The sequence below is a fragment of the Lithobates pipiens genome, unplaced genomic scaffold, assembly GCF_037356315.1.
Source record: "Lithobates pipiens isolate NorthernLeopardFrog02 unplaced genomic scaffold, aLitPip1_a1.2 Scaffold_18, whole genome shotgun sequence".
Lineage (NCBI taxonomy): Eukaryota > Metazoa > Chordata > Amphibia > Anura > Ranidae > Lithobates > Lithobates pipiens.
The window spans coordinates 635,458,004-635,484,011 of record NW_027507758.1 but is presented as its reverse complement, the minus strand read 5'-3'; the positions used below and the strand labels follow the sequence as shown (position 1 = coordinate 635,484,011).

General features: G+C 47.3%; 1 protein-coding gene across 1 annotated transcript in view; it reads right to left on the bottom strand.

Moving 5' to 3' along the window:
* LOC143989319 (NACHT, LRR and PYD domains-containing protein 3-like) overlaps positions 1-25,807 on the bottom strand; it is a 160,277-nt gene extending 134,470 nt beyond the window's left edge. The window contains exons 1-2 of the mRNA XM_077489406.1: positions 24,987-25,807; positions 18,912-18,966 (exon numbers count right to left, since the gene is read on the bottom strand). Of these exons, the coding sequence (XP_077345532.1) occupies positions 18,912-18,966; positions 24,987-25,004 (73 nt within the window). The 5' untranslated portion in view covers positions 25,005-25,807. The remainder of the gene's footprint in view (positions 1-18,911; positions 18,967-24,986) is intronic.
* Between the last annotated feature and the right edge of the window lie 201 nt (positions 25,808-26,008).

The window sequence follows — 26,008 nt, the reverse complement described above, 5'->3', positions numbered from 1 at the left end:
TGGCCTGCCCACTGCTAGCTTCATGATTTCTGCGAACCATGGTCGCCTGGGCCAAGCCGGGGCCACTAGAAGGACCGACTTCGCCTCCCTCTTGACCCTTCCCAGGAACCGTGACAGTAGCGGGTTCGGGGGGAAGGCATAGATCAGATTGTACTGATTCCAGGGAACCGTCAGAGCATCTGACCCCTGAGCAAGTGCATCTCTTGTCCTTGACACAAAGTTGTCCAGTTTCCTGTTGAATCTGGACGCAAAAAGATCCACGTCTGGAGTGCCCCATTTGTAACATATGTCTCGAAACACATCGGGGTGCAGAGCCCATTCTCCTGGGCACAACTGCTGGCGGCTGAGATAATCCGCCTGCCAATTCTCCACACCTGGGATGAAGACTGCAGAGAGGCACGGAACATGCTCTTCTGCCCAGACAAGTATGCGATTCACCTCGTTTTGGGCCACCAGACTTCTGGTACCGCCCTGGTGATTGATATAAGCCACCGCGGTGGCATTGTCGGACTGAATCCGAACCGGGAAGCCTCGCAGTCTGTGAGACCACTCTCTGAGTGCCATGTAAACTGCCCGAAACTCTAGGATATTTATGGGCAACAGACTTTCGGTCGCAGACCATTTTCCCTGCGAGCATGTTCCCTCTAATACGGCTCCCCAGTCTGTCAGGCTGGCATCCGTTGTGACAATCTTCCATGAGAGGGGAAGAAAGGTTTTGCCCTTTAGCAAATTTCTGGTTTGTAACCACCAAACAAGACTCTTGCGTGCCCGGGGGGATAAACGCATAGGAAGATCCAGGGATTGGGGCTTCCTGTTCCAAATCGCAAGGATGCATCCTTGCAGGGCCTTGGGTGGAACTGGGCGAATGGAACGGCCTCGAAAGAGGCGACCATTTTTCCCAACAGTCTCATGCACAACCGAATGGAGGAAGATCTTCTGCCCAGAATCAGGCGCACCAGATCTCCAATGGCCAAGGCCTTTGGCTTTGGAAGGAACACCCTGCCTTGAGCGGTGTCGATAATCAGACCCAGGTAATCCAACCTGGTGGTCGGTTGTAAAGATGACTTTTCTAGGTTTATAATCCAACCTAGGTGGCCCAGATGTTCTAGCGTTTTGGTGACGCTGCGACTTAGGCATGTTGCAGTTCTCTCTACGAGAAGTAAGTCGTCTAGGTAAGCCATGACGGCTATGCCCTGAACTCTTAAGATTGCTAAGAGAGGGTCTAGAATCTTCGTGAAGACTCGGGGGGCCGTGGCTAGGCCAAACGGCAGGGCCACAAATTGAAAATGGCGCTGCTCTGCCGCGAACCTCAGAAACTTCTGGTGTGCGGGAAATATTGGCACATGAAGATATGCGTCTCTGATATCTATTGATGCCATGAATTCTCCTCCTTGTAGGGAGGAGAGCACAGTGCGTATTGACTGCATCCGGAAGGTCTGGATGTGTAGAAACCGGTTTAAGTCTCTCAGATCCAAGATAGGTCTGACACTTCCGCTTGGTTTTGGAACGGTGAAGAGATTCGAATAAAAACCTGAACCCTGATCTTTCGGGCTCACTTCTACTATCACACCCTGGGATAGTAATTGATCTAAGGCCACAAATAGCGGTTTCTGCTTTATCGGATCCCTGGGGATCCTTGACCTTAGAAAACGAGAAGGTGGAATCTCCTGAAACTCTAGCCTGTAGCCCAGAGACACTGAAGAGATCACCCATCTGTCCTGAATCTCCTCCCGCCAGGCGCCTGCAAACTGCAGGAGCCTTCCCCCCACTCGGCCGAGCGGGGGCGCCCCTTCACAAGGAGGTCTTGGAGGTTTGCTTGGCAGGCTTCCGCCCCCAAGTCTTTTTCTGTCCCTGGGCTCAGCCCTGAGGCTTTCCAGCCGAGGAGGGCTGGGAAGGCCGTCGCCACTGTTTAGAGCTTGATGCTTCGGGAGAAAGAGTACGCCTGAATGAAGGACGTTTACTCTTCTTGACTGGAAGGAGTGTAGATTTACCTCCCGAAATATTTTGGACGAATTTATCTAATTCCTCTCCAAACAACCGTTCCCCTTTAAACGGGAACCCAGCCAAATGCTTTTGCATGACATCTCAGCAGCCCAATTCTTTAGCCATAGAGCCCTTCGTATGTGTACCAACATGAGGGACAAACGTGATGCTTGTTGGACAGAATCCAAAATCGCATCAATTATGAAACATAAGATGTGAGGCATTTCTGCATATTTCTCTACTTCCTCATTGGGAAGGAGTTCAAACATCTGTTTAACCTGTTCCTTAAGGAACTGACACAACCCCACGGCTGCGACTGTAGGTTGCACCACAGCGCCGGCCATGGAAAGGGAGGCTTTTAACAAGGTTTCCAGCCCTTTGTCAGCTGGATCCTTAAATACCTGCGCATTATCCAAAGGACAAGTTAGGTTTTTATTCACACAAGAGATAGCCGCATCAACAGATGGGGCCCCCCATTTCTTGGTGAAACTTTCCTCCACGGGATAATACATAGAAAACCTCTTGGGAGGAGAAAACAGTTTATCGGGATGTCCCCAGTCCTTATACATCAAGTCAGCCATTAAAGGATGAATTGGAAAGGAACAGGCAGTCTGTGGGGCTTTCCTGACTCCCAGGGAAGAGACAGAGGATGTAGCGACTTCAGTAGCAGGCATTCTGAATGTGGTACGCACCAATTCAGTATAGTACTGCACCTGCTTTCTGAGTGCCTGGGAGGAGGGGACTAACTCCTCATCCTCTGACTGATCCGACTGCTCATGATCCCTATCCAAAGATAGGGATCTCTCCTCATTTTCAGAACAACTGTCTGAGAGAGGGATTTCAGCAGAGGGAGGGGATCTACCCCTTTTTCTGCTATCTTTTAGGGAAGCAGAAATAAAATTCATTATCCTCCCTTCAAAACTCTCCAATGTAGCCCTAAGGGAGTCCTCAGTGACATATACCGGGGCTGCGACATTAGGAGAGGCTGCAAAGCCTGAAAGGGGCACTGACTCGTCTTGAGATGCAGGCTCCACTCTTGCAGAGGGGGATGGTAATCTGCATGCACTTTTGAAATGGACCTAGGCGGTGACCTGCCAGTGCTTTTGTTACCTGCCCCTGAAACCCTCTTACGAGGAGACATAGTACTGAGCTACAAAGCAGAGTTACTAATGTAAAATGCAATCACTTGTTTGTGCTTAAAGTCTCACAATAAATCAATATTAGCTTAACTGCACAATATGATGCCGAGTAGGTGTCTTAGGGTTTGCCTGGATCCAATCCCACGGATGCTTACAGCCCACAGCTCCTGTGTCTCACCTTACAGTCCCCTGACGCTCTGGGCTTTTAAATCGGCCGTTCTGGCGCCTGCATTACAGCATAGAGCACCTGATTGTGCACAGCTGGCAACCACACCCCCCCCCCTTTCCCCATTAGGCCGGGAGCGCGCCCGGCGCGCGTGCACGCGCCCGCGTGCGTGCACGAGGACCGCGGGATCCGGGGGGGGGGGAGGAGAACCCAAAAGGAGTGACCTGGGACCCCCTGATCTGCGTGGGACCCCTTTTTTTACCTTTATTGTGGCAGGGACTGCAAGGAGACGTGAGAGCTGGAGAACCAGGCACTTCACTGAGCGTGTTAGTATTGAAAGGCATGTAAGTATGCATCAGGCTGCTCTTACTCCATCTAGTGGAGGAAACCAGGTAAGACATACAACTACTCACAGTGAAGAAATCCATTCATATATTAAATATATAGGATGACTTCCCATACCTGTTCCCCGCCGCAGGAATTGCTGTGTTCAGACCAATTCCAGCCTTCACCCATCACGGCGGGTATTGTTAGCCAACCTTCAGGCGTATCTGGGGTTCTTACGAAAAGATCCTCCTACCTGGGCCTTGTAAAAAACTCTGCCAGAAACTTACGGGCGCCCTGAGTCAACAGTACCCCAAGTCTGGTTGTCCCAGAGTCCAGTCTTCCAATGGAGAGGACTTACAGGCAAAACCTCGTGTCTTCGGCAAACGAGGCCCGGGTACCATACCATCTTGGGAGTCAAATATCGGCCCGAGGTATGGATCCGGTTTGTTGTAGCCCTTCGGCCCTCGCCGGGACCCGCATAGAGCTAAGTTTTACGTGACCATCGACCAGACACTGGCGAAAAAACTGAGGTGCCTCCCGGATGGGAGGGGTTATATAGGGGAGGAATTCTCCTTAATTAGGGTCAACCAGTGTCCAATCACCAGAGGTGCCTATATAACCCACTATGTAATGAAGCTCCTGTGTCCCGTGATGTATGATCAAGAAATGGTTGTTTCAGATTCAATGTTTTTTTTTTTACTTGCAAGGGGTAGAGAAGGTCAAATAACCCCCCTCCCCCCCCCCCCTTCTTTTCCTGTAAATGCCATGAATAGATGTGGTTTGTCTGTCAATAGTTTATCAGATAGATAAGAGGAAGTCGGCTTCTCGCAGTAATTGTGAAACTTAGTGGGACTTTTTTGGATAGCGGAAGCTCGCAATACATTTAGTAAAATGCTGTGTGCAAAACTAGTTCAGTTTAAGTTGCCCAGAAACAAATACGTGAAGAAATCTGAACTCTGAGTTCTGAATATGTAGATCTTTATATCTTGACATCTGTATTGCCTGACACCTCCCGTGCTCCAACCTTACCACCCCTCACCCCCAATTCCCTTCCAAACCCCGACCCCCCATAAGCAATGACCAGACTACGTTTGGAGTAAATGGCCATCCGGCCTTGATTTATTAATCAAAATATATCTATATATATATATATATATATATATATATATATATATATATATAACAAAATAAACTTTTCATAAATAACTTTATTAACATGTAAACAACTTTTCATTTGTCTTGTATCATGGGTCATAAACATACCCATCCACCTACTGGTCACTGCACACTACCTCAGTCATTACTTTAACCTCTTGACCTCCAGACAGAATCCCCCGTCTCAGAGGCTATACCCCAACCAGTGCAGTGACCAACCCCTTTTACTCTTCGCGGTAAACCCCATGTAACCAGGGAGTACAGATCAAACCACCCCCATCACCATGGATGGGTACAAGCATATTCTCTACCTGCACTACTTAACCTCCTCAACTGACACCCAACAACTGCCACAGCTCGAAAGGTGGTAAAGCCTTACCCTTTCGAGCAACGCCACACACACAGCCCAGGCTGAATCCCCTCCTGAAGGCCCAACGCCCACATGTCCATACCTACATCATTTAAATGTACCCCATCACTCCTCAAATACCTCCAGGTCTCTAGCTCCTGATGGCGAATAGCCAGCCCCCCCATTCTTGATAAAAAAAATCTACTCTCTTCCTTATTAACTTTAATCCTGGCCCTGTCCACCTTTTTGTCTGACAGCGCCCACCTCCACGACGTACTGCTAACCATATCGGACCACACCAGTACCATCCCCGCGTAGGAAGACCTCAACCGAAGAAAATCGCACTTTATGTCCCGGATGAGGTCCCTCATAGACCTCACCGCCATGTCATTGCCCCCCATGTGCAGAAGCAAGACGTCTGGCGGCCGGTCCAGGCGAGCGAATCTATGCACCTCGCCCAAAACCCTGTTCCACCGCATACCAGGGTCCCCCCGATCCACCGAATCTGCGCCTCGTCCCTGGGTATCCAAAGTTGTCTGCCGTTCAGCCGAATGTCAGATCTCTTCAAACCCCAAAAAACGTATGAATGGCCCAGTATCAATACCAGGCCCAGCTTCATAACCTGCAAACAAGAAGAATTAGATACACGGAAGAAACAACCATACTTCCGCATAACAACAACAACCCCCCAACCCCTCCCATCCAAACAAACCTCAAGCCATCAGTTGTGGGCAAACATACAGCTTAAATCGCTCCGAATCCCACGTCCCAATCCTCCTAACCGCCTCCGAACTCAGTCCAGCCCTGGATGCCTCGGTAGCTGCACCAATGTGGAAGGAATGGGATGAAAAATTACACGGGTTGAACCCCGCCGCCACCAAGCACTTCTTAAAGACCACACTGAACTGAAATTTAGACAGGAAAGAACCATCCACGTGCACGAAAAAGGGGCCCAGGATACACGGCCTCAGGTGCAAAAAAGCCTCCACTGCCCTCACCGGGCATATGCCGCTCTCATCTAATTTTCCCACCTCCACGAGTACCCCTTTTCCCTCCTGGTCTGTCTTGGACCTTCTCAACCAAATCCTAACCACGGTTCGGCCCAGTTCTACCTCACCCACCTCCAAACCCCCATGTTTCCGCCTGGCTGGGCAAAACAGTTCGCCAATCCGGAAAGCCCCAAAGAAGATCAGGGAAAAGGCCACCTGAAAAAGGACTTGCTCTTACTCGGAACTACAGACCCGTCCCCACCACGCGACACAGGCCGCGGAGCACCTCAAAGGAAAACGGACGCCTCCCATCCCCTTTGCCTATGTGCCTTCCGGTAGCCCTTCACCGCCTACAGCAGCCAGAACTCCTTAGTGTAATCACGTTGTTCCCCCCCCCCCCATTTAAAGAGAAAGGCCAACCCCGAAAGCTTTTTGTCAATAGAGGCTGCTGAAGCCCCCCCGGTCCAAAGCAGTGCTAAGGGAGTAGAATACCGCCTGAGCCATGTCCGCCTCACCCGGGGCCATTCCGATCGCTGCCAAGCACTCCGACCATTCCTGCCATCCCTCGAATAGGCCTTCCAGGTAGCCTTGCTCACGGACAATTCGATCAACATTGTGGCGACTCCAACGCTATGCCCCAAATCTACGCCGGACAGCTGATCCCATGACGCTCTGCCTCCGATGCCAGACCCCCGGAACCTGTCCCACTGAAAACGAGACAGAGCGTCAGCCAAAGTGTTGTCAACCCCCGGCAGATGCAGAGCATAGATGAAAGCATTCACCTGCAAGCAGCGGAGAACCAAATGGCGTAGAAGCCTGACCACTGGCCCAGAGGCCACTGTTAGCCGATTGACCACTTGAACCACCGCCAAATTGTCACAGTTGAAGCGCACTTTCAGGTTCCGAAAAGACTCCCCCCAGATTTCCATGGCCACCACAATGGGTAATAACTCCAAAAGAACCAGGTTCTTCAATAACCCGGCCTCCACCCACTCCGAGGGCCAATGCTCCGCACACCATTGTCCTTTAAAGTAGGCCCCGAAGCCCGTGGACCCCGCGGCATCCGTAAACATTAGACAGGAAAGTTTGGGGCGCCTCCCGAAATGGGCCAGCCATGCGTCCCAACGCGACCTCCTTGCCCAATTTCTCCATCACCGCTGCCGAATGTTGCAAAGCCGACTTCAAGTTCTTGGCTAAAGGTGGGGCCGACGTCAAAGAACTCGGAATCCGGAACCCCGAAGTGAACCCCGCCTCCAACAATTGCGCCCCCCGCCCTGTCCCGGTACCTATTGAGGAAAGGACGCATCCTTTCCACCCGAACCGGAGTCGTCCCTTTTCTGAGCAGAATCTCCGGGACACCCTTTTCCTCTCTTAAAGCATTTGGCAAAGACGTGCGACCCACCGCAGCCCGAGCACACGTGCTTAAATCGACAATTCAATCCAAATCTGCAAGTGCCCTTGTTGAACTGCCAGCAATAACCCCATCGCTTTTCGGTCGGTTGTCCTGAGGTCACTGAACCTCCGACCCCCGCCTGAAAACACTGTCCTTGTGGTCCCAGCGAAGCGACGGTCAGACAGCCATCCTCTGCCGAAATTGCTCATCGTAACGGATCCACGCCATCCCTCTGTATGTCCTGTGCTCCTCACTAATGGCTTCCAGATACACGAAGAGCGCCGAGCAATGTTATGGCGTCTTTTCCCCCACGACGCTTGCCAAAATGGCGAACGCCTGCAGCCAGATGGAGAAGGTACGAGGGATCAACCTGTACCTCCGCTTCTCCTTGTCCTCCTCCATCCTCTCCTCCGGCTTCACCCTATCCAGGTTTAATTTCTCCAGCGGTAGCAGGGTGAAAATCTCGATGTACTCAACCTTCCAAATCTTCTCCTTCACTTCACCTAAGCAGACGTACACCTCACTCTTCGCCGAATCAGCCAACCTCACCTGGTCCACGCCCTTCTCACCAGCCTTCTCCGCAGCCCCCTCCTCTGCGGGGACAGCTGGTGCCGCCGGCGTTTCCACCCCTGCAACCTGCGCCCCAGGAGCCATCGAGGGTGACGGCACCCCACCAGACCCTCCGGCCGTGACAGCAGCCGAGCCAGTGGCCTGAGTCCACGCTTGGGCTGGCCCACTCACCGCCCCCCCCCCCCTCAAACTGCTGCACCAGTTCCTTGAGGCCCAGTAACATAACAGCCCCCCCGAGGCCCTCCTGTCCTCCCCCTGCCCCCGAGGCACCCGCCGGCGGGGGGTGGCCTACTGCCCCAGTAGTCCCCCCGTCCATGATCCTCTCCTCCGTCTGACTCTGACAAATAGCCCTCCGATCGGCCACTGTCACCAGCCTGCAGAGTTCCAGTAGAGGGATGTCTGGACGAGCCCACCCCAACGTCCAAGGGCCTGCGGTGCTGAGATCTGGAGTCCTGGCTCCCCCTCCCACCAGCCCTGCCCCCGCGTCCCAAGTAAGGGCTCCTGCGCCTCCCGTCTTGGCGACTCTGTGCCACCTGCACCCCTCCAGCGACACCTCCCGGGTCCTGGCTGGCGGCCCGACCCCTACTGGAGCACCCGGGACTGGGGGTCACCCCAGCGGGGGGGCCCCCACCCGCTGGATCGCCAACCTCCCCTGGTCTGCAGCCACTGCCCCCCTCAATAGCCACCCCTCTGTCCAGACACTGGCGCCGTGCAGGGGGCGCCGACCCCTGCAATGTTCCGGGTCCCTCCCCCACAGTCCCGTCCTCTCCTCCTGGCCCCATTCCTGACAGCATACCTGCTCCTCCCCTCCCCCGATGGGGTGGAGGCTGGGGTGTCCAGTAGAGGTGTCCCAAGGGCAGGACCAGCTGCCTGCGGTGAGGTGGTGCGAGCCATGCTCTGGGGGCCCCTCCGGCCTGTCTCTGGGCTAAAACGCTCCGGCGGCCTGGAGCGCCGCGCACGGGGATTCACAGCCACCCCCCGCCTGCCGCCGCGTCGCGCACCGCCCACCGCCGCTATGGCCGCAATCTGCGCTTGCAGCCATGCGGCACCCTCCTTCTCCAAAGCCTGCCTGATTAGAGCCACAAAGCCGGAGGACGCCATTGCAGTACAGTCGGAGCGGCAAGGGATGCTGCCAATCTCTTCCTCCTCCGCTCTCCGACTGCCTATTGCTTCCGCTCAGCTTCGCGGCTAAAGCCTGGCTCCGCCCCCTGGCTCCTCCTCCTGTGCTCCCTTAAAGCGGCTCCACCACTTCACACTTAAAACGGCGACAGTGCAGCCAAAGCAACTGTCATGCCGTCCCCTATGCTGACAGCTTGCAGCTGCCGCTCCGTGGCCTCTTTATCATTGGTTAAAAGAACCAGGAGTCTCCTCCTTGGAGGAAATATGGAATTGTCATGCAAAACCTGGTATATGTGCAGCACTGACCCACGAAGGAGCGGCTGGTTTTCTTGGGCTTACCGTTTACCTCCTCTGCCTTGTAGCTCATCGTTCTTGTCTAGAGGTTCCCGAGGTTGATGGCCCAATAACTGCAGAGACCGACACTTGAATTTCTTTAGGAATTTGTATTTGCTTAAAACGTTGAACAGAAACACAGTCTCTCAGTTGGGAATAGAGAGTATCGGTATGGAAGCTCAGGCACTTTGGAAACTGCTGACACTTAATAAATGTCTCTCTCTAGGTAATCCAGGGAGTAGCCACTCGCAGCTGGATATTGTCAGATAAGTCCTGGTTTTAGGGACTTAGCAGCCGACACATGAATCAAACTCAGCAAAGTCTCTGCCACAGACTTGATTGCAAACTTTTAGATGAACACAGAAAGTCTCTCACAGGAACTTAGTTGTAACAGAAGGACAGGAATAGGAACTTTCTTGCGGTACCAGTATCTTGCAGCCGGTCCGGCGATACCACAAGAAACGTGGATTCAATTAGTGCCCATACAGCTCAGCTTCCAGGCTCTTTTTTTTTTTTGTAAAATATTTTTTTATTGAATTTTTAATGGCATACAAAATCGCCCACGCAGGGGCCAAACATTTCCCACACAGGGGTAATCTTCCAAATGTGGCAACAGGCCACAGAAAGGCACATTACATAACACATATCCTGCCAGCTTCCAGGCTCTTACCGAGCAGCCAGCCTTGTGCGAGGCCCTCTTCTGAAGAGTCCTCCCCTAGTTGCATGACAAGTTGGTGGGCCTCTCCAAAACCCGAGACGGCACCGGACCACCTTAGAATCCTCCTTCCGGTTACTGTGCCTCGGACTAGCCAGTTCCCAGACTCGGAAACGGATGGATCCGCACCCCAGGCCATGAGGGCCTCTGGGGGCTGGTCAGGAGGACCAAGACCATAGAGTCAGAACATAACTTCTGGACCGGAACCCAGAACCACGTGACTTCAGCACCCCAAGTACCCTCTCCCGGAATACACAAGGAGACAAAGCACCCACCGATTGGCTCTGAGAGAGGTGATTGGTACCCAATGCGTCCAACCAGACTGCGTTCTAATGCCTGTCAAAGGTGTTAACTGCACCTATGACCAGGCAGAACATTAGTACAGCCCAGCCAAACTGATGCCAAAACCACAATCCAGAACAATTAACCCCAAGACTCAACTATAATCTTGAGAAAAAAACTAAAATTTACAGACATAGCGCGTACTCTTCAGGAGTACCGGCGCTACATATATATATATTAGAGCTGTGGAAATTAAAGATGAATTCCTCGATTAATCAATTAATTTTTTTGATCGATCAAAATTCTTTTGAGCGGTACTCACCTCTCCGCCAGCTTCTGGGTCTTCAGGGAGTTCTGTCAGGGATCCGGTGATGTCACGAAAAATCAATGTCACCGGACCCCTCCCCCCCTTCCCCAAGTGCCTCCGTCTGCTAACGAAGGGAAGGGGGGAGGAGTCCAGTGACGTTGAAGTTCTGATTGAACATAACGCGTAGGGGGAGGAGCTACGCATGACGTCACCCACTGCTGCCCTACGGAACTAACGCGATTGTCGGCTTTACATGCCGTGTTTTTATCATCTTTATGTGAGTAGTTTGTGTTTGAACACAAAAATGAAATCTTATACTTAAGTGGTGAGCACTTCGATCTTTTCTTTCTACCCATGACCTGGCATCCTTGCTGAGATCTAAAGAGACGTGAGAGAAGTTTATGGTCCGTGTTAACCCTTTTGATACCCGCTTGCATGACCACCTGTTTGCACAGAGGTCCATGCCATAAGGTGAGGGTGATTAGTTAGACCGGAGGTGGAGGGATTGTCACACTACTGTGGAAAGAAAAATGACTTCCATCAGTGCTACAGTCTGAATTTAAAACATATTTGTGGGAACTGTGAAGTTAAGTCATGGATTGTGGAAACTAACTAGTGTTGGGTGATTGTATATAGTGTATACCACATTTACCACTGACTAATGCAGAGTTACAATGCAAGGAGATCAGCTAAAAGTAGTTGGATCTGTATGTGCGTTATAATTAATCGAAATTAGTCGATTAAAAAATATAAATATCTATCTATATCTCTCTCTGTGTGTGTGTGTGTGTGTGTGTGTGTGTGTGTGTGTGTGTGTGTGTGTGTGTGTGTGTGTGTGTGTGTATGTGTATATATATATATATATATATATATATATATATATATATATATGCCCCTAAAGGGTCACTTGGTCTTTTGGACACGAGTCCTGCGGAGTCCTTTTTGCTAGCAAAATAAAAGGTTTGTATTCCTAAATCTGTGGTCCCAGTATTATTCCTGGTATCCCAAGAAAATTGAGCAGTTTGCTGCTACAGCTGCACTCATAAGCTGCACTCATAAGCTGCACTGGTGGGCACTGATGAGACCGATATGATGGGCACTGATAAGCTGCACTAATGGACTCTAAGGCTGCACTTATGGGCACTGATAAGGCTGCACTGATGAGGCTACATATATCGACACTGATGAGGCTGCACTGATAAGTAGTGGACACCGTCCTCTGCCCTACCGACACCCTCCACTCCTCTACCGACACCCTCCACTCCTCTACCGACACCCTCCACTCCTCTACCGACACCCTCCACTCCTCTACCGACACCGTCCACTGAACACCCTCCACTCCTCTACCGACACCGTCCACTGAACTACCGACACCCTCCACTGAACTACCGACACCCTCCACTGAACTACCGACACCCTCCACTGAACTACCGACACCCTCCACTGCTCTACTGACACATCCACTGCTCTACCGACACCTTCCACTGCCCTACCGACACCTTCCACTGCCCTACTGACACCCTCTACTGCCCTACCGACACCCTCCACTGCTCTACCGACACCATCCACTGCTCTACCGACACCTTCCACTGCCCTACCGACACCATCCACTGCTCTACCGACACCATCCACTGCTCTACCGACACCTTCCACTGCTCTACCGACACCGTCCACTGCCCTACCGACACCGTCCACTGCCCTACCGACACCGTCCACTGCCCTACCGACACCGTCCACTGCCCTACCGACACCGTCCACTGCCCTACCGACACCGTCCACTGCCCTACCGACACCGTCCACTGCCCTACCGACACCGTCCACTGCCCTACCGACACTGTCCACTGCCCTACTGACACCGTCCACTGCCCTACTGACAACGTCCACTGCTCTACTGACAACGTCCACTGCCCTATTGACGCCCTCCACTGCTCTACTGACACCGTCCACTGCCCTATTGACACCCTCCACTACCAAATATCTGTAGGAGAGGTTTCCACCATCCCTGCAAAGTTTGCAGTTTTTTTTTTTTCTTATGTTCAGTGCGATGAGTAATATATATATATATATATTACATATCACAGAGTTTTTTTGTAAACCAGCATGCAGTATAGTTGTGTAAAGATGCAGCAAATGTGCTGCAAAGATGCAGGCAAGGTGCGGTATACATACAGGTCAAATGCAGTGACAGTTCAGTATAACTGCAGTATAAGGTAGGTATAGGTACAGCACAGGTTTGGTAGAAATGGTATAGGGCTGATATACAGTAGATGCTGTGAGGGTTTTGTGTAAGGGTTGCCACCTGTCCAGGATTCACCCGGACAGTTCGGGTTTGGAATCATGCATCTGGGTTTCAGACAGCCTGAAACCCGGACACATTATTTAGACTGGACTATGGCTTCCCAGCGAGGTTGCTGGCTGCAGTTGTCTAAACTGAGAGTGTCTGTTACACTCTCTTTCACACTGCCCAAAGCCGGCACTAACAAAAGCCCCCCTCCCCAAACACACACACAGAAGGGAGAGGAGAGAGGGCTCGATCTGCACCTCTTGCTCCCGCCTCTACCCCTCTGTGTTTGCCCACACTCCAATCCCCGGTGCTGTGCCTCAGAAAAGGAAAGTTGGGGCCAGAAATTTGAAGTTCAGCAACCTCACATAAAGCTGGATGAGAGGCGTTGACTGCCAAGGGGTAAGTGAGCTCACCATCCATCCCTGTCTGTGACTGAAGTCTCCACCTTCTCTGTCCTGCCTCTGAGTGAGTACACTAAAGGTAAATCAGGGTTCTCAGAGCACCCCTTACATCAGAGTTCCCTTTTATACCAGAGGCCACAGTGTTCCCCCTTACATCAGCGTCCTCTCCATATATCAGAGTTCCCAGTGTTCCCCAATAAATCAGAGTCCCCAGACCATCCCATAGAGGCCCCAGAGTTCTCCCTCACATCAGAGTCTGCAGAGTCCCCCTTTACAGTGAAATGGGAACTCAGTGAGTTCAGACGTAAAAGGGGAACTCGGTGGACTCTGATGTAAACAGGGGACTCTTGTTATTAACTTCTTATGATTAGAAATGTTATTTAACCGGTTCCCAACCGGCGCACGCCAATATACAGCGGCAGAATGGCACGGACAGGCAAATGGGCGTACCTGTATGTCCCTTTAAATTTGCCGCGGTGCCATCGCGTGCGCGCCAGTCAAGATCTCCGCGAGTCGGACAGCGGGTCCTGCAGACTCGATCGCCACAGGGAGGAAGAACGGGGAGATGCTAATGTAAACAAGCATTTCCCCGTTCTGCCTAGTGACCGTGTCACTGATCTCTGCTCCATGTCATCGGGAGCAGAGATCAGTCACGTAGCCAGGCCCCCCACAGTTAGAAACACTCCCCAGGACACACTTAACCCCTACACTGCCACCTAGTGGTTAACCCCTTCACTGCCAGTGTCATTTACACAGGAATCACTGCATTTGTATAGCACTGATTGCTGTATAAATGACAATGGTCCCACAAATGTGTCAAAAATGTCCGATGTGTCCGCCGTAATGTCGCAGTCATGATAAAATGGCTGATCGCCGCCATTACTAGTAAAAAAAAAAATTATATATATATATATATATATATACAGTGGTGTGAAAAAGTGTTTGCCCCCTTCCTCATTTCCTGTTCCTTTGCATGTTTGTCACACTTAAGTGTTTCGGAACATCAAACCAATTTAAACAATAGTCAAGGACAACACAAGTAAGCACAAAATGCATTTTGTAAATGAAGGTGTTTATTATTAAAGGTGAAAAAAAAAACATACTATAACTGTGGTTGTCCACACCTGAGTTCAATTTCTCTAGCCACACCCAGGCCTGATTATTGCCACACCTGTTCACAATCAAGGCATCACTTAAATAGGAGCTGCTTGACACAGTAAGGTCCACCAGAAGATCCTTAAAAGCTACACATCATGCCGAGACCCAAAGAAATTCAGGAACAATTGAGAAAGAAAGTAATTGAGATCTATCAGTCTGGAAAGGGTTATAAAGCCATTTCCAAAGCTTTGGGAATCCAGCGAACCACAGTGAGAGCCATTATCCACAAATGGCGAAGACATGGAACAGTGGTGAACCTTCCCAGGAGTGGCCGGCCGCCCAAAATTACCCCAAGAGCGCAGCGACGACTCATCCAAGAGGTCACAAAAGACCCCACAACAACGTCCAAGGAACTGCAGGCCTCACTTGCCTCAGTTAAGGTCAGCGTTCATGCCTCCCCCATCAGGAAAAGACTGGGCAAAAATGGCCTGCATGGCAGAGTTCCAAGGAGAAAACCACTGCTGAGCAAAAAGAACATCAAAGCTCGTCTCAATTTCTCCACAACACATCTTGATGATCCCCAAGACTTTTGGGACAACATTCTGTGGACCGATGAGACAAAAGTGGAACTCTTTGGAAGGTGTGTGTCCGAGTATATCTGGCGTAGAAGGAACACTGCATTTCATAAAAAGAACATTATACCAACAGTAAAATATGGTGGTGGTAGTGTGATGGTCTGGGGCTGTTTTGCTGCTTCAGGACCTGGAAGACTTGCCGTGATAAAAGGAACTATGAATTCTGCTGTCTACCAAGAGATCCTGAAGGAGAATGTCCGACCATCTGTTCGTGTACTCAAGCTGAAACGAACTTGGGTTCTGCAGCAGGACAATGATCCTAAACACACCAGCAAGTCCGCCACCGAATGGCTGAAGAAAAACAAAATGAAGACTTTGGAGTGGCCTAGCCAAAGTCCTGACCTGAATCCTATTGAGATGTTGTGGTATGACCTTAAAAAGGCCGTTCATGCTCGAAAACCCTCTAATGTAACTGAATTAGGACAATTCTGCAAAGATGAGTGGGCCAAAACTCCTCCAGGACGCTGTAAAAGCCTCATTGCACGTTATCGCAAAACGCTTGGTTGCAGTTGTTGCTGCTAAGGGTGGCCCAACCAGTTATTAGGTTTAGGGGGCAATCACTTTTTCACACAGGGCCATGATGGTTTGGATTTTTTTTCACCTTTAATAATAAACACCTTCATTTACAAATTGCATTTTGTGTTTACTTGTGTTGTCCTTGACTATTGTTTAAATTGGTTTGATGTTCCGAAAACACTTAAGTGTGACAAACATGCAAAGGAACAGGAAATGAGGAAGGGGGGCAAACACTTTTTCACACCACTGTATATATATATATATATATATATATATATATATATATATATATATATATATATATATATATAAATTTTATTAATAAAAATGCCATAAATCTATCCCCTATTTTGTAAACGATATAACTTTTGCGCAAACCGATCAATAAAAGCTTGTTAAGATTTTTTTTTTTACCAAAAATATGTAGAAGAATACGTATCGGCCTAAACTGAGGAAAAAATATGATAGATATAGATATATAAAAAATAAAAACCGCAGAGGTGATCAAATACCACCAAAAGAAAGCTCTATTTGTGGGATAAAAAGGACATCAATTTTGTTTGGGAGCCACGTCGCACAACCGCGCAATTGCCAGTTAAAGCGATGCAGTGCCGATCGGGACCCCCGTGAGTCCGGTCGTGGGTCCCGTGGACTCGATCGCCACGGGGATATTCGCGATCATCTCACGGGGAAGGAGAGCGGGGAGATGCCGTTGTAAACAGCATCTCCCCGTTCTGCCTAGCAACAAGTGACACTGATCTCTGCTTCCTGTGATTGGAGCAGAGATCAATATTCACTAACACACAGCCCAGCCCCCCACAGTTAGTAACACGCCCCTAGGACACACTTAACCCCTACACTGCCACCCCTGGTTAACCCTTTCACTGCCAGTGTCATTTACACAGGAATCAGTGCATTTGTATAGCAGTGATTGCTGTATAAATGACAATGGTGTCAAAAATGTCCAATGTGTCCGCCATAATGTTGCAGTCATGATAAAAAAAAAAAAAAAAAAACGCTGATCGCCGCCATTACTAGTAAAAAAAAAAAAAGAATAAAAATGCCATAAACTATCCCCTATTTTGTAAACACTATACATTTTGCGCAAACCAATCAATAATCGCTTATTGCAATTTTTACCAAAAATATGTAGAAGAATACGTATCGGCCTAAACTGAGGGAAAAAATGTTTTTTTATTTTTGGGGGATATTTATTATAACAAAAAGTAAAAAATAATGCGTTTTTTCAAAATTGTCGCTCTTTTTTTGTTTATAGCGCAAAAAATAAAAACCGCAGGGGTGATCAAATACCACCAAAAGAAAGCTCTATTTGTGGGGAAAAGAGGACGCCAATTTTGTTTGGGAGCCACGTCGCACGACTGCGCAATTGTCAGTTAAAGCGACGCAGTGCCGAATCGCAAAAAGTGCTCTGGTCATTGGCCAGCAAAATGGTCCGGGGCTGAAGTGGTTAAAGGAGAATTAACCAAAAAAAAAAAAAAAAAGTTAATTAAATCCACAAGGACTTTTTTTTACTATTACTATTCCTTTATATTGGCTTTTAAAATGTACAAATGTAGCAATTTAGAAATTGGATGAAAGGTTTAGCACCGGGAAACACTTTTTGATAGATAAAAAGTGCATTTTATATACAACTCTATAGATCAGACCAAAATGAGGGACATATGAGGAGGAATGAGGGACAGAGGGACATTTCTCCAAATCAGGGACACTCCCTCGAAATCAGGGACAGTTGGGAGCTGTGGGTATCTCTCGATAGGAGATACCATTGCACAGGCACAATTGAAAGCTATACAAACAGCGGAGGGAGACCGTAGTTGTTAGATTGTGCATCGCTGCTGCTGGAGGGTACAGCTTGTGAATGTGTTGAAGGGCGGGTTTTGTCTGTGTTGCAACCTGCCCTTTCACACAGGCAAAACCGAGCCGTTCAACACACCAAACCCGCCCTGCAACACAGACAAAACCACACTGCAAAAGCCGAAATCCGCAACAGCGAGGCACAATCTGAGAACTACGGTCTCCCTCCGCTGTTTGTATAGCTTTCAGTTGATGCCTCCTACGACGTGCGCATGCGCCATGGTTACGTCAGGCCAGCTGATCGGCAAATCAGCTGGAGTGTCCTCCCATACTACGCAGGCACTTTTTTTCGATGGTGGGCACTATCTGATAGAACACGGCACCCAGCTAAATATAAATAAAATATTAAGACACGGGAATGCGATTGTGGAATTGATGAAAGCTCCTCAACGCTTCTAATGAAGGCCTCTTGAGCCCCTCCTAGGGAAAGAGAGCCTTGACTGATGGGGGCATGGCTAGGTACATGAAAAGGGGAACAATTGGTTGGGACAGGTGAGATGGGATGGGCCTGAGCTCAGAAAATCGCGTGCCCTAGGGAATTCTCTGTCTTTCGGTCGAGTCGTTGGAAGAGCTGCCCACCCTCCCGCCACCATTTTTTACTACATTATGGTATGTCACAGCTTTCTGCAGTTTTCTTGACCTTGACGGCAGTTAAAGTTGCTGTAATGGGCTATGCCCTTGATGGAAAATTGGAAGTAGACTGTCTGTCCAGCACTTATGGTAAGGACAGGCCCCGCTTCCTTCTTTTGGTTGAGTGCTAACAGTACGACTATGACTGGCACTGGTTAAACATGTTCACGTTATGTGTTGGAATTTAATAAAGCTGTGGCCTTGCCCTTTCCAACCTAATGGTTGTAAGTGTTTTATTTAATGGGGAAAAGGGCAAGGATGATGGGGGGGATTTGACCCCTTGGTGTTACATTAGTTGGGACCTAAAGCCCCGTACACACTATCAGATTGTCTACTGAGTTTTTCCTTCATATTTACCAAAACCATATAATATGAGGTCAAACCTTAGGAGTTTCAATGTGTATGCAATCAGGCAGGCCCTTCCACTACATGGTTTTGGTAAATCTGAAGGAAAAACTCAGCAGACAATCTGATAGTGTGTACTTAAGCCCATTGCACCTCAGCAGTCATGCGTGGACTGACCAGATGTCTACCAGTAATGTCCAGACTATGGAGACATAAGATGTCCTATAAGCGAATTCCAATCTCTGGAGATGTGAGATTGAGGAAAACATTGGAAAGGATTGTCAGGATCAGCGGTCCTACCTTGTGAGGAGGAGGAGGAGGAAGAGGTAGCCATGACATCAGGAGATGACATCACCTGGAAGGAACACAAACAATAATAAACTCATTTGTAGTGGGATGAACGGAATCAATAAGGAGAATTTTTTTCTCTTATGTGTATAAAGATTGGCTGCCTAGATGTCCAATCAGAGAGGATCAGAATTGGATGGACTTCCATCATTTACAACCCATAACTACGAGGGCCCTCCCATAAGCTTCACGCCGGCATTCATCTGATTGGTATATCAGGGTCACAATGGAATTTTACCCTGTTTAGAGCTACAATTTATACAGACTCATACTTTTTAGGTGTCACCTCCACAAATCTGTGCCATTCTTAGCCAAAATGGATACTAACCAGCACCAAAGTATCAGCCAGTAAGATGCCTACAGAGAGCACCAAAGTATCAGCCAGTAAGATGCCTACAGAGGGCACCAAAGTATCATCCAGTAAGATGCCTACTGAGAGAACCAAAGTGTCAGCCAGTAAGATGCCTACAGAGGGCACCAAAGTATCATCCAGTAAGATGCCTACAGAGAGAACCAAAGTGTCCGCCAGTAAGATGCCTACAGAGGGCACCAAAGTATCATCCAGTAAGATGCCTACATAGAGCACTAAAGTATCAGCCAGTAAGATGCCTACAGAGAGCACCAAAGTATCAGCCAGTAAGACGCCTACATAGAGGTAGACTGATACTTCAGGTTTGGGCATTACCTAGGGGAAGGGTGGGGATGGGTTAAGGAACATTTAGGGTTAAGGGGTTAAATATTTACTTTCCATTCAAACAAGTGTATTTCCAACATTTTGTATTACTCAGCATTGTATAGGGTACACAGATTCACCTGGACATCCATCCCTTCCAGTCTATATTGTGTTCCTCCAGTCATAATGAGAGAGTTCAGATAGCATAGGTGAGGACATGCTGGGGCATACAAATCCCCACAACCCCATAGTTCCTATGGCTGAGCACACAGGGGATATCAGTGGAAGGATGCTGTGATTTGTAGTTCCCCCATGGCAGGACAGACTTGTGATTTCAGTGAAGTGGATTCTGTGACCTGTAGTTCTCCCATGGGCAGACCCAAAGGGTATATCGGTGGAGGGATGCTGGGACTTGTAGTTCCCCATGGCCAGAAACACAAGTGATACAAATGAAGCGGATGTTGGGGCTTGCAGTTCACCATGACTGGACACTGGGGGATTCTGGGACTTGTTGTTCCCCAATATATCAGTGGAGGAATGCTGGGACATGTGATTCTCCTATAATATCAGTGAAGGAATGCTAAGACTTGTATTTTCTCCAATATCAGAGGGATGTTGAGACTACCTTTAGTACAGGGGGTAACTTGGAGTACCTAAGTACCAGGCTGTGAAAGCCTTAGTACTTTGGAGTACCTTAGTACCTGGGATTAGCCTTAGTACCTGGGGGTAACTTAGTGACTGGGAGTGCCCTTGGACCTGGGAGTACCTCCTAGAACTTATGCCGCGTACACACGATCAGACCATCCAGCAGACTTAGTCTGGCAGACAAACCGCCGGACTGTCCGAACGAACGGACCTGCCCACACACAGGACTTTTCCAGCAGACTAGGTCCGCCGGACTATCCGCCGTATAGTCCACCGGACTATCCGCCGTACTTTTGAAATGAACGGCACTAACACAGTTTAATATATTGCAGTAAATTTGCTCTAATATACTGTATTAAACGTGCACTAAGGCACCTCAATATACTGCAGTAAACGTGCACTAACGCACTTCAATATATTGCAGTAAGCATGCACTAACGCACCTCAATATACTGCTGTAAATGTGCACTAACGCACTTCAATATACTGCAATAGACTTGCACTAATGCAGTTCAATATATTGCAGTAAACGTGCATTAAGGCACCTCAATATACTGCAGTAAATGTGCACTAACGCACTTCAATATACCGCAATAAACGTGTACTAATGCAGTTCAATATATTCCAGTAAATGTGCACTAACGCACATGAATATGCTACAGTAAATGTGCACTAACGCACCTCAATATACTTCAGTACATGTGCACTAACACAGTTCAATATATTGCAGTAAACGTGCACTAATGCTTGTCAATATACTGCAGTAAACGTGCCCTAATGCAGTTAAATATACTTCAGTAAACAGGCACTAACACAGTTCAATTTATTGCAGTTATGGTGGCTGGATTCACTCGTCCTAACAGCATTTCGGGCCCGCAGTTTCAACGGCAAGGCCTTAACATTTCGTAAGCCGACCAGCATCTTCCCATGACTCCGTGCAGAGCCCTGGTTGATATCATTTTTGGGATTACCACTCACCGTTAGTAAATGTGCACTAACGCACCTCAATATACTGCAGTACATGTGCACTACTGCACATCAATATACAGCAGTAAACGTGCACTAACGCAGGTCAATACATTGCAGTAAACATTCACTAATAAAATTATAAAGGGCGCAAAAGACAAATATATAAAATGAATATTAGTGCTTAATGTTATGCAATTAATAAAGGACATACAAAATAATAAATCTGAAATGTCCATAATAAACACTGTGATCAAATCTTCTTATGTATACTGCAACAATGTGCTTCTAAAGTGCAATGTGCTCCAAAGATCTCATATAGACAGTGCTTCACCCGAAGTGATAATAAAATGCGCTCACCAGATAGCCTCAGCCACAAAGTGACCATAAGGCATGTGTATATAGTAAACTCCTTGTTTCATTGATTAACCCCTTCAGCAATCTCATCACAATCAATCATCCATATGCAGGAGAAACCAGAACCCAATCCAATATGCAAAGGTATATGAGCGTGAATTCCTTATGTATCCTCTACTGCATTTATCCAACTTCCATCCAATGATTCTGTGGAATTGGCTCCACCAAAAAGAGCCACAGAAGTAAGAAATAGTGAAATATTGCTTTTTAATTGCTTAAAATATAGCACTTACATAGTCCGGTACAGGGTACAGAAAGCATAAACAGCTCAAGGGTAAGCAGAAGCCGGCCCGACACCACTGCCTGACTCGCGGCACACGTGATACGTCTCCGCTACCCGAGCAGAAGTGGAGAACTTCTGTAAACGTGTGTGTCAAGCCTTGCTTCAATGCATTTCACACTCAAGCACGTGTCATCAGGAAGTGGGTCTGACACCATTTTACCGGAGCCTAAATACTGACAAAACACTCGCCATTGGTCAGAATGGACTCAATTGATTTTCAGCATCCAAAAATCGTAGAACTATTTAAAATTTCATAATTGCCGCATGTATAAAAAGGTTTCCGCTTACCCTTTGAATATTATTTACATGAAACAATATCACCAACAAAATAATTTAATATAAAAACTCTCACTAATGCACCTGGACAGACTGCAGTAAATGTGCACTAACGCAGATCAATATACTGCAGTAAATGTACACCAACACAGTTCAATATACTGCAGTAAATGTACACCAACACAGTTCAATATACTGCAGTAAATGTGCACCAACACAGTTCAATATACCACAGTAAATGTGCACCAACACAGTTCAATATACCACAGTAAATGTGCACCAACACAGTTCAATATACTGCAGTAAATGTGCACAAACACAGTTCAATATACTGCAGTAAATGTGCACTTCAGGGTGAGTAGAAAATTCTGGACACCAAATGAAATTTCTCGTGCCTTTATTAGAACATCAGGATCACACTGTACAAGTCACAGCAAAGTAATACAGAACCAAAAACATCTGACGTGTTTGACACTAAACGTAGTGCTTGCTCATAGCTGAAATGTGCACTAACACAGTTCAATATACTGCAGTAAATGTGCACTAATGTAGTTTAATATACTGCAGCAAAATGTGCACTAACGCAGTTCAATATACTGCAGTAAATGTGCACTAACGCAGTTCAATATACTGCAGTAAATGTGCACTAACGCAGTTCAATATACTGCAGTAAACATGCACTAACACACCTCAATATACTACAGTAAACATTAGAGCTGCATGATTAATTGTTAAGAATCAAAACCTGCAATTTTTTTTTCTTCCCGATCGTCAAATAAGCATGTCACGATTCTTTCTAACAAGTGCAGAGAGTTCTCACAACTGGGGAAAAAAACCCAGGCAGCCTGCCAAGTTTAATCACAACACTGGTATAAGTAGAAACAAAGTATCTTTTTGTTCTTTTATCAAAGGAAAGAACTCCTTGTAAATGAAGGAAGTTTACCATTTAAAGACCAAACCTTTTCTGACATTTGTTGATTACAAGTAAAAATCATTATTTTCAGCTAGAAAATTACTTGGAACACCCGAACATGATATGTTTTTTTTTTGTTTTGTTTTTTTAGCAGAGACCCTATAGAATAAAATGGTGGTTGTTGCAATATTTTATGTCACACTGCAGTAAATGTGCACTAATGCACCTCAATATACTGTAGTAAATGTGCACTAATGTCAATATACTGCAGTAAATGTGCACCAATGCAGTTCAATTTATTGCAGTACACGTGTACTAACTAACCTCAATATACTGCAGTAAACATGCACTAACACAGTTTAATATATTGCAGTAAATTTGCTCTAATGCACCTCAATAGACTGGAATACAGGTGCACTAATGCACCTCAATAGACTAGAATACAGGTGCACTAATGCACCTCAATATACTTCTGTAAATGTGTACGAACACACCTTAATATACTGCAGTAAACGTGCACTAATACACTTCAAAATACTGCAGTAAACGTGCACTAATGCAACTCAATATACTGGAATACAGGGCACTAATGAACCTCAATATACTGGAATACACGGGCACTAATGAACCTCAATATACTGCAGTAAACGTGCACTAATGCACCTCAATATACTGCCATAAATGTGTACTAACACACCTCAATATACTGCAGTACATGTGCACTATTGCACCTCAATATACTGCCGTAAACGTGCACTAACACACCTCAAATACTGCCGTAAACGTGCACTAACACACCTCAATATACTACAGTAAACGTGCACTAACGCACCTCAATATACTGCAGTAAACGTGCACTAACGCACCTCAATATACTGCAGTAAACGTGCACTAACACACCTCAATATACTGCAGTAAACGTGCACTAACGCACCTCAATATATATTTTTACTTTAGTGTCAGTGTAGTGTTTCAGGGCATGTTTACTGCAGTCTATTGAACTGCATTAGTGCACATTTATTGAAGTATATTGAAATGCATCAGGGTCCATTTACTGCTATATAGGAGGTGCATTAGCACACGTTTACTGCAGTATATTGAGGTTTGTTAGTGCACGTGTCTTCCAGTATATGGAGGTGCGTTAGTGCACGTTTACTGCAGTATATTGAGGTGCGTTAGTGCACTAACAAACCTCAATATACTGCAGTAAACGTGTGCTAATGCACCTCCTATATAGTGCAGTAAATGGGCACTGATGTATCTCAATATACTTCAATAAATGTGCACTAATGCAGTTCAATAGACTGCAGTAAACCTGCCCTGAAACACTACACTGACACTAATGTAAAAATGAATGGCCACACTACACTATCACTGTATTCACAATAAGCTGACCCTCTACACTGACAATAGAAGCACAATAGAACACTAAAGCCACATGCACACGATCAGATTTTATGCAGACAAAACGTCAGACTTCACGCTTCACGCTCCACAGAGGGACACATAGAATGATACAGACTCTTCTCCCCTCTATATACAGTATACATCATCCATGTATACATTATCTAAATGGAGACTACACAATATAGAGACTTCTGATCTATGGTATCAGTGGGGGGATGTTATACACAGAGATATATAGAATGACACATACTCTCCTTTCTCTATATACAGTATACATCATCCATTCGTACATTATCTATATGGAGACTGCACAATATACTGACTTATGGTCTATGTGGAATTAGAGTGCTGTGAGCAGTGAGCGGAGTTCCCATTTCCTGCCGGCTCTCAGAATATGGAACTCCGCTTTGGTTAGAGCAGTCAGAAGAATGATTGGTGGGGTCTCACCTTGTTAGATCTGCCCATGCATCCTCCAATCAGATTGTTTGTTCTTCCCGACAACGAAGAGACCTGAAAATATTTCCAGAAAGGTGACGAGTCCAATCACAGAAGATTCTGGAAGATAACACCTGGAACCACGGCACTGGGAGCTCCAACTTCTTCTTACTGTAAGTAGACACGCTATCCCGTGACTTCTCACCACCTTTAAACTTGTAAAACAGAGAGGAGGAGGATGAAGGACGAGAGTATGGGGGAGGGGGTGTTTCCTGATAACATCGCTATCTGAGTCTTCAATCACTTCTTACACAATACTTTGGTGTCCAACTTCCTCTTTGTATGTAGAGAAAATAACAGGTCTAATCATAATGCAGTTCATGGACTAATCATGACATGTGAAGGACCTAACCCACAGTCACTTCCTCCACCGGTTAACCATAATATCTAACCCTCTCCAAATCCCCTCACAAATGACATGACAAGATTTTTGGATTAAATGGCCTTGATGGCCTTTTATTAACAATTACTTTGAGATTAAATAAACATTTAAAATAACTCAATAACCAACTTTTTGTACTTTTGGGGTCTTTGAGGGGAACCCCACCCCACTGGTCACTGCGACAAACTTCTTTTTACTTTAGGCCTCCAGTCGCAAACCCCCGGACCCGGAGACGGTACTCAACTTTCGCAGTGACCCACCTTTTACCCCTTCCAGGTTAACCCCTTGTTGACCAGAAGGTACCTGATAACCCCATCCACAGATGGGTACCAACCATGTTATCCCCATACCACAGATGGGTACCAACCATGTTAACCCCATACCACAGATGGGTACCAACATGTTAAACCCCATACCACAGATGGGTACCAACCATGTTAACCCCATACCACAGATGGGTACCAACCATGTTAACCCCATACCATAGATGGGTACCAAGCATGTTAACCCCATACCACAGATGGGTACCAACCATGCTAACCCCATCCCACAGATGGGTACCAACCATGTTAACCCCCATACCACGGATGGG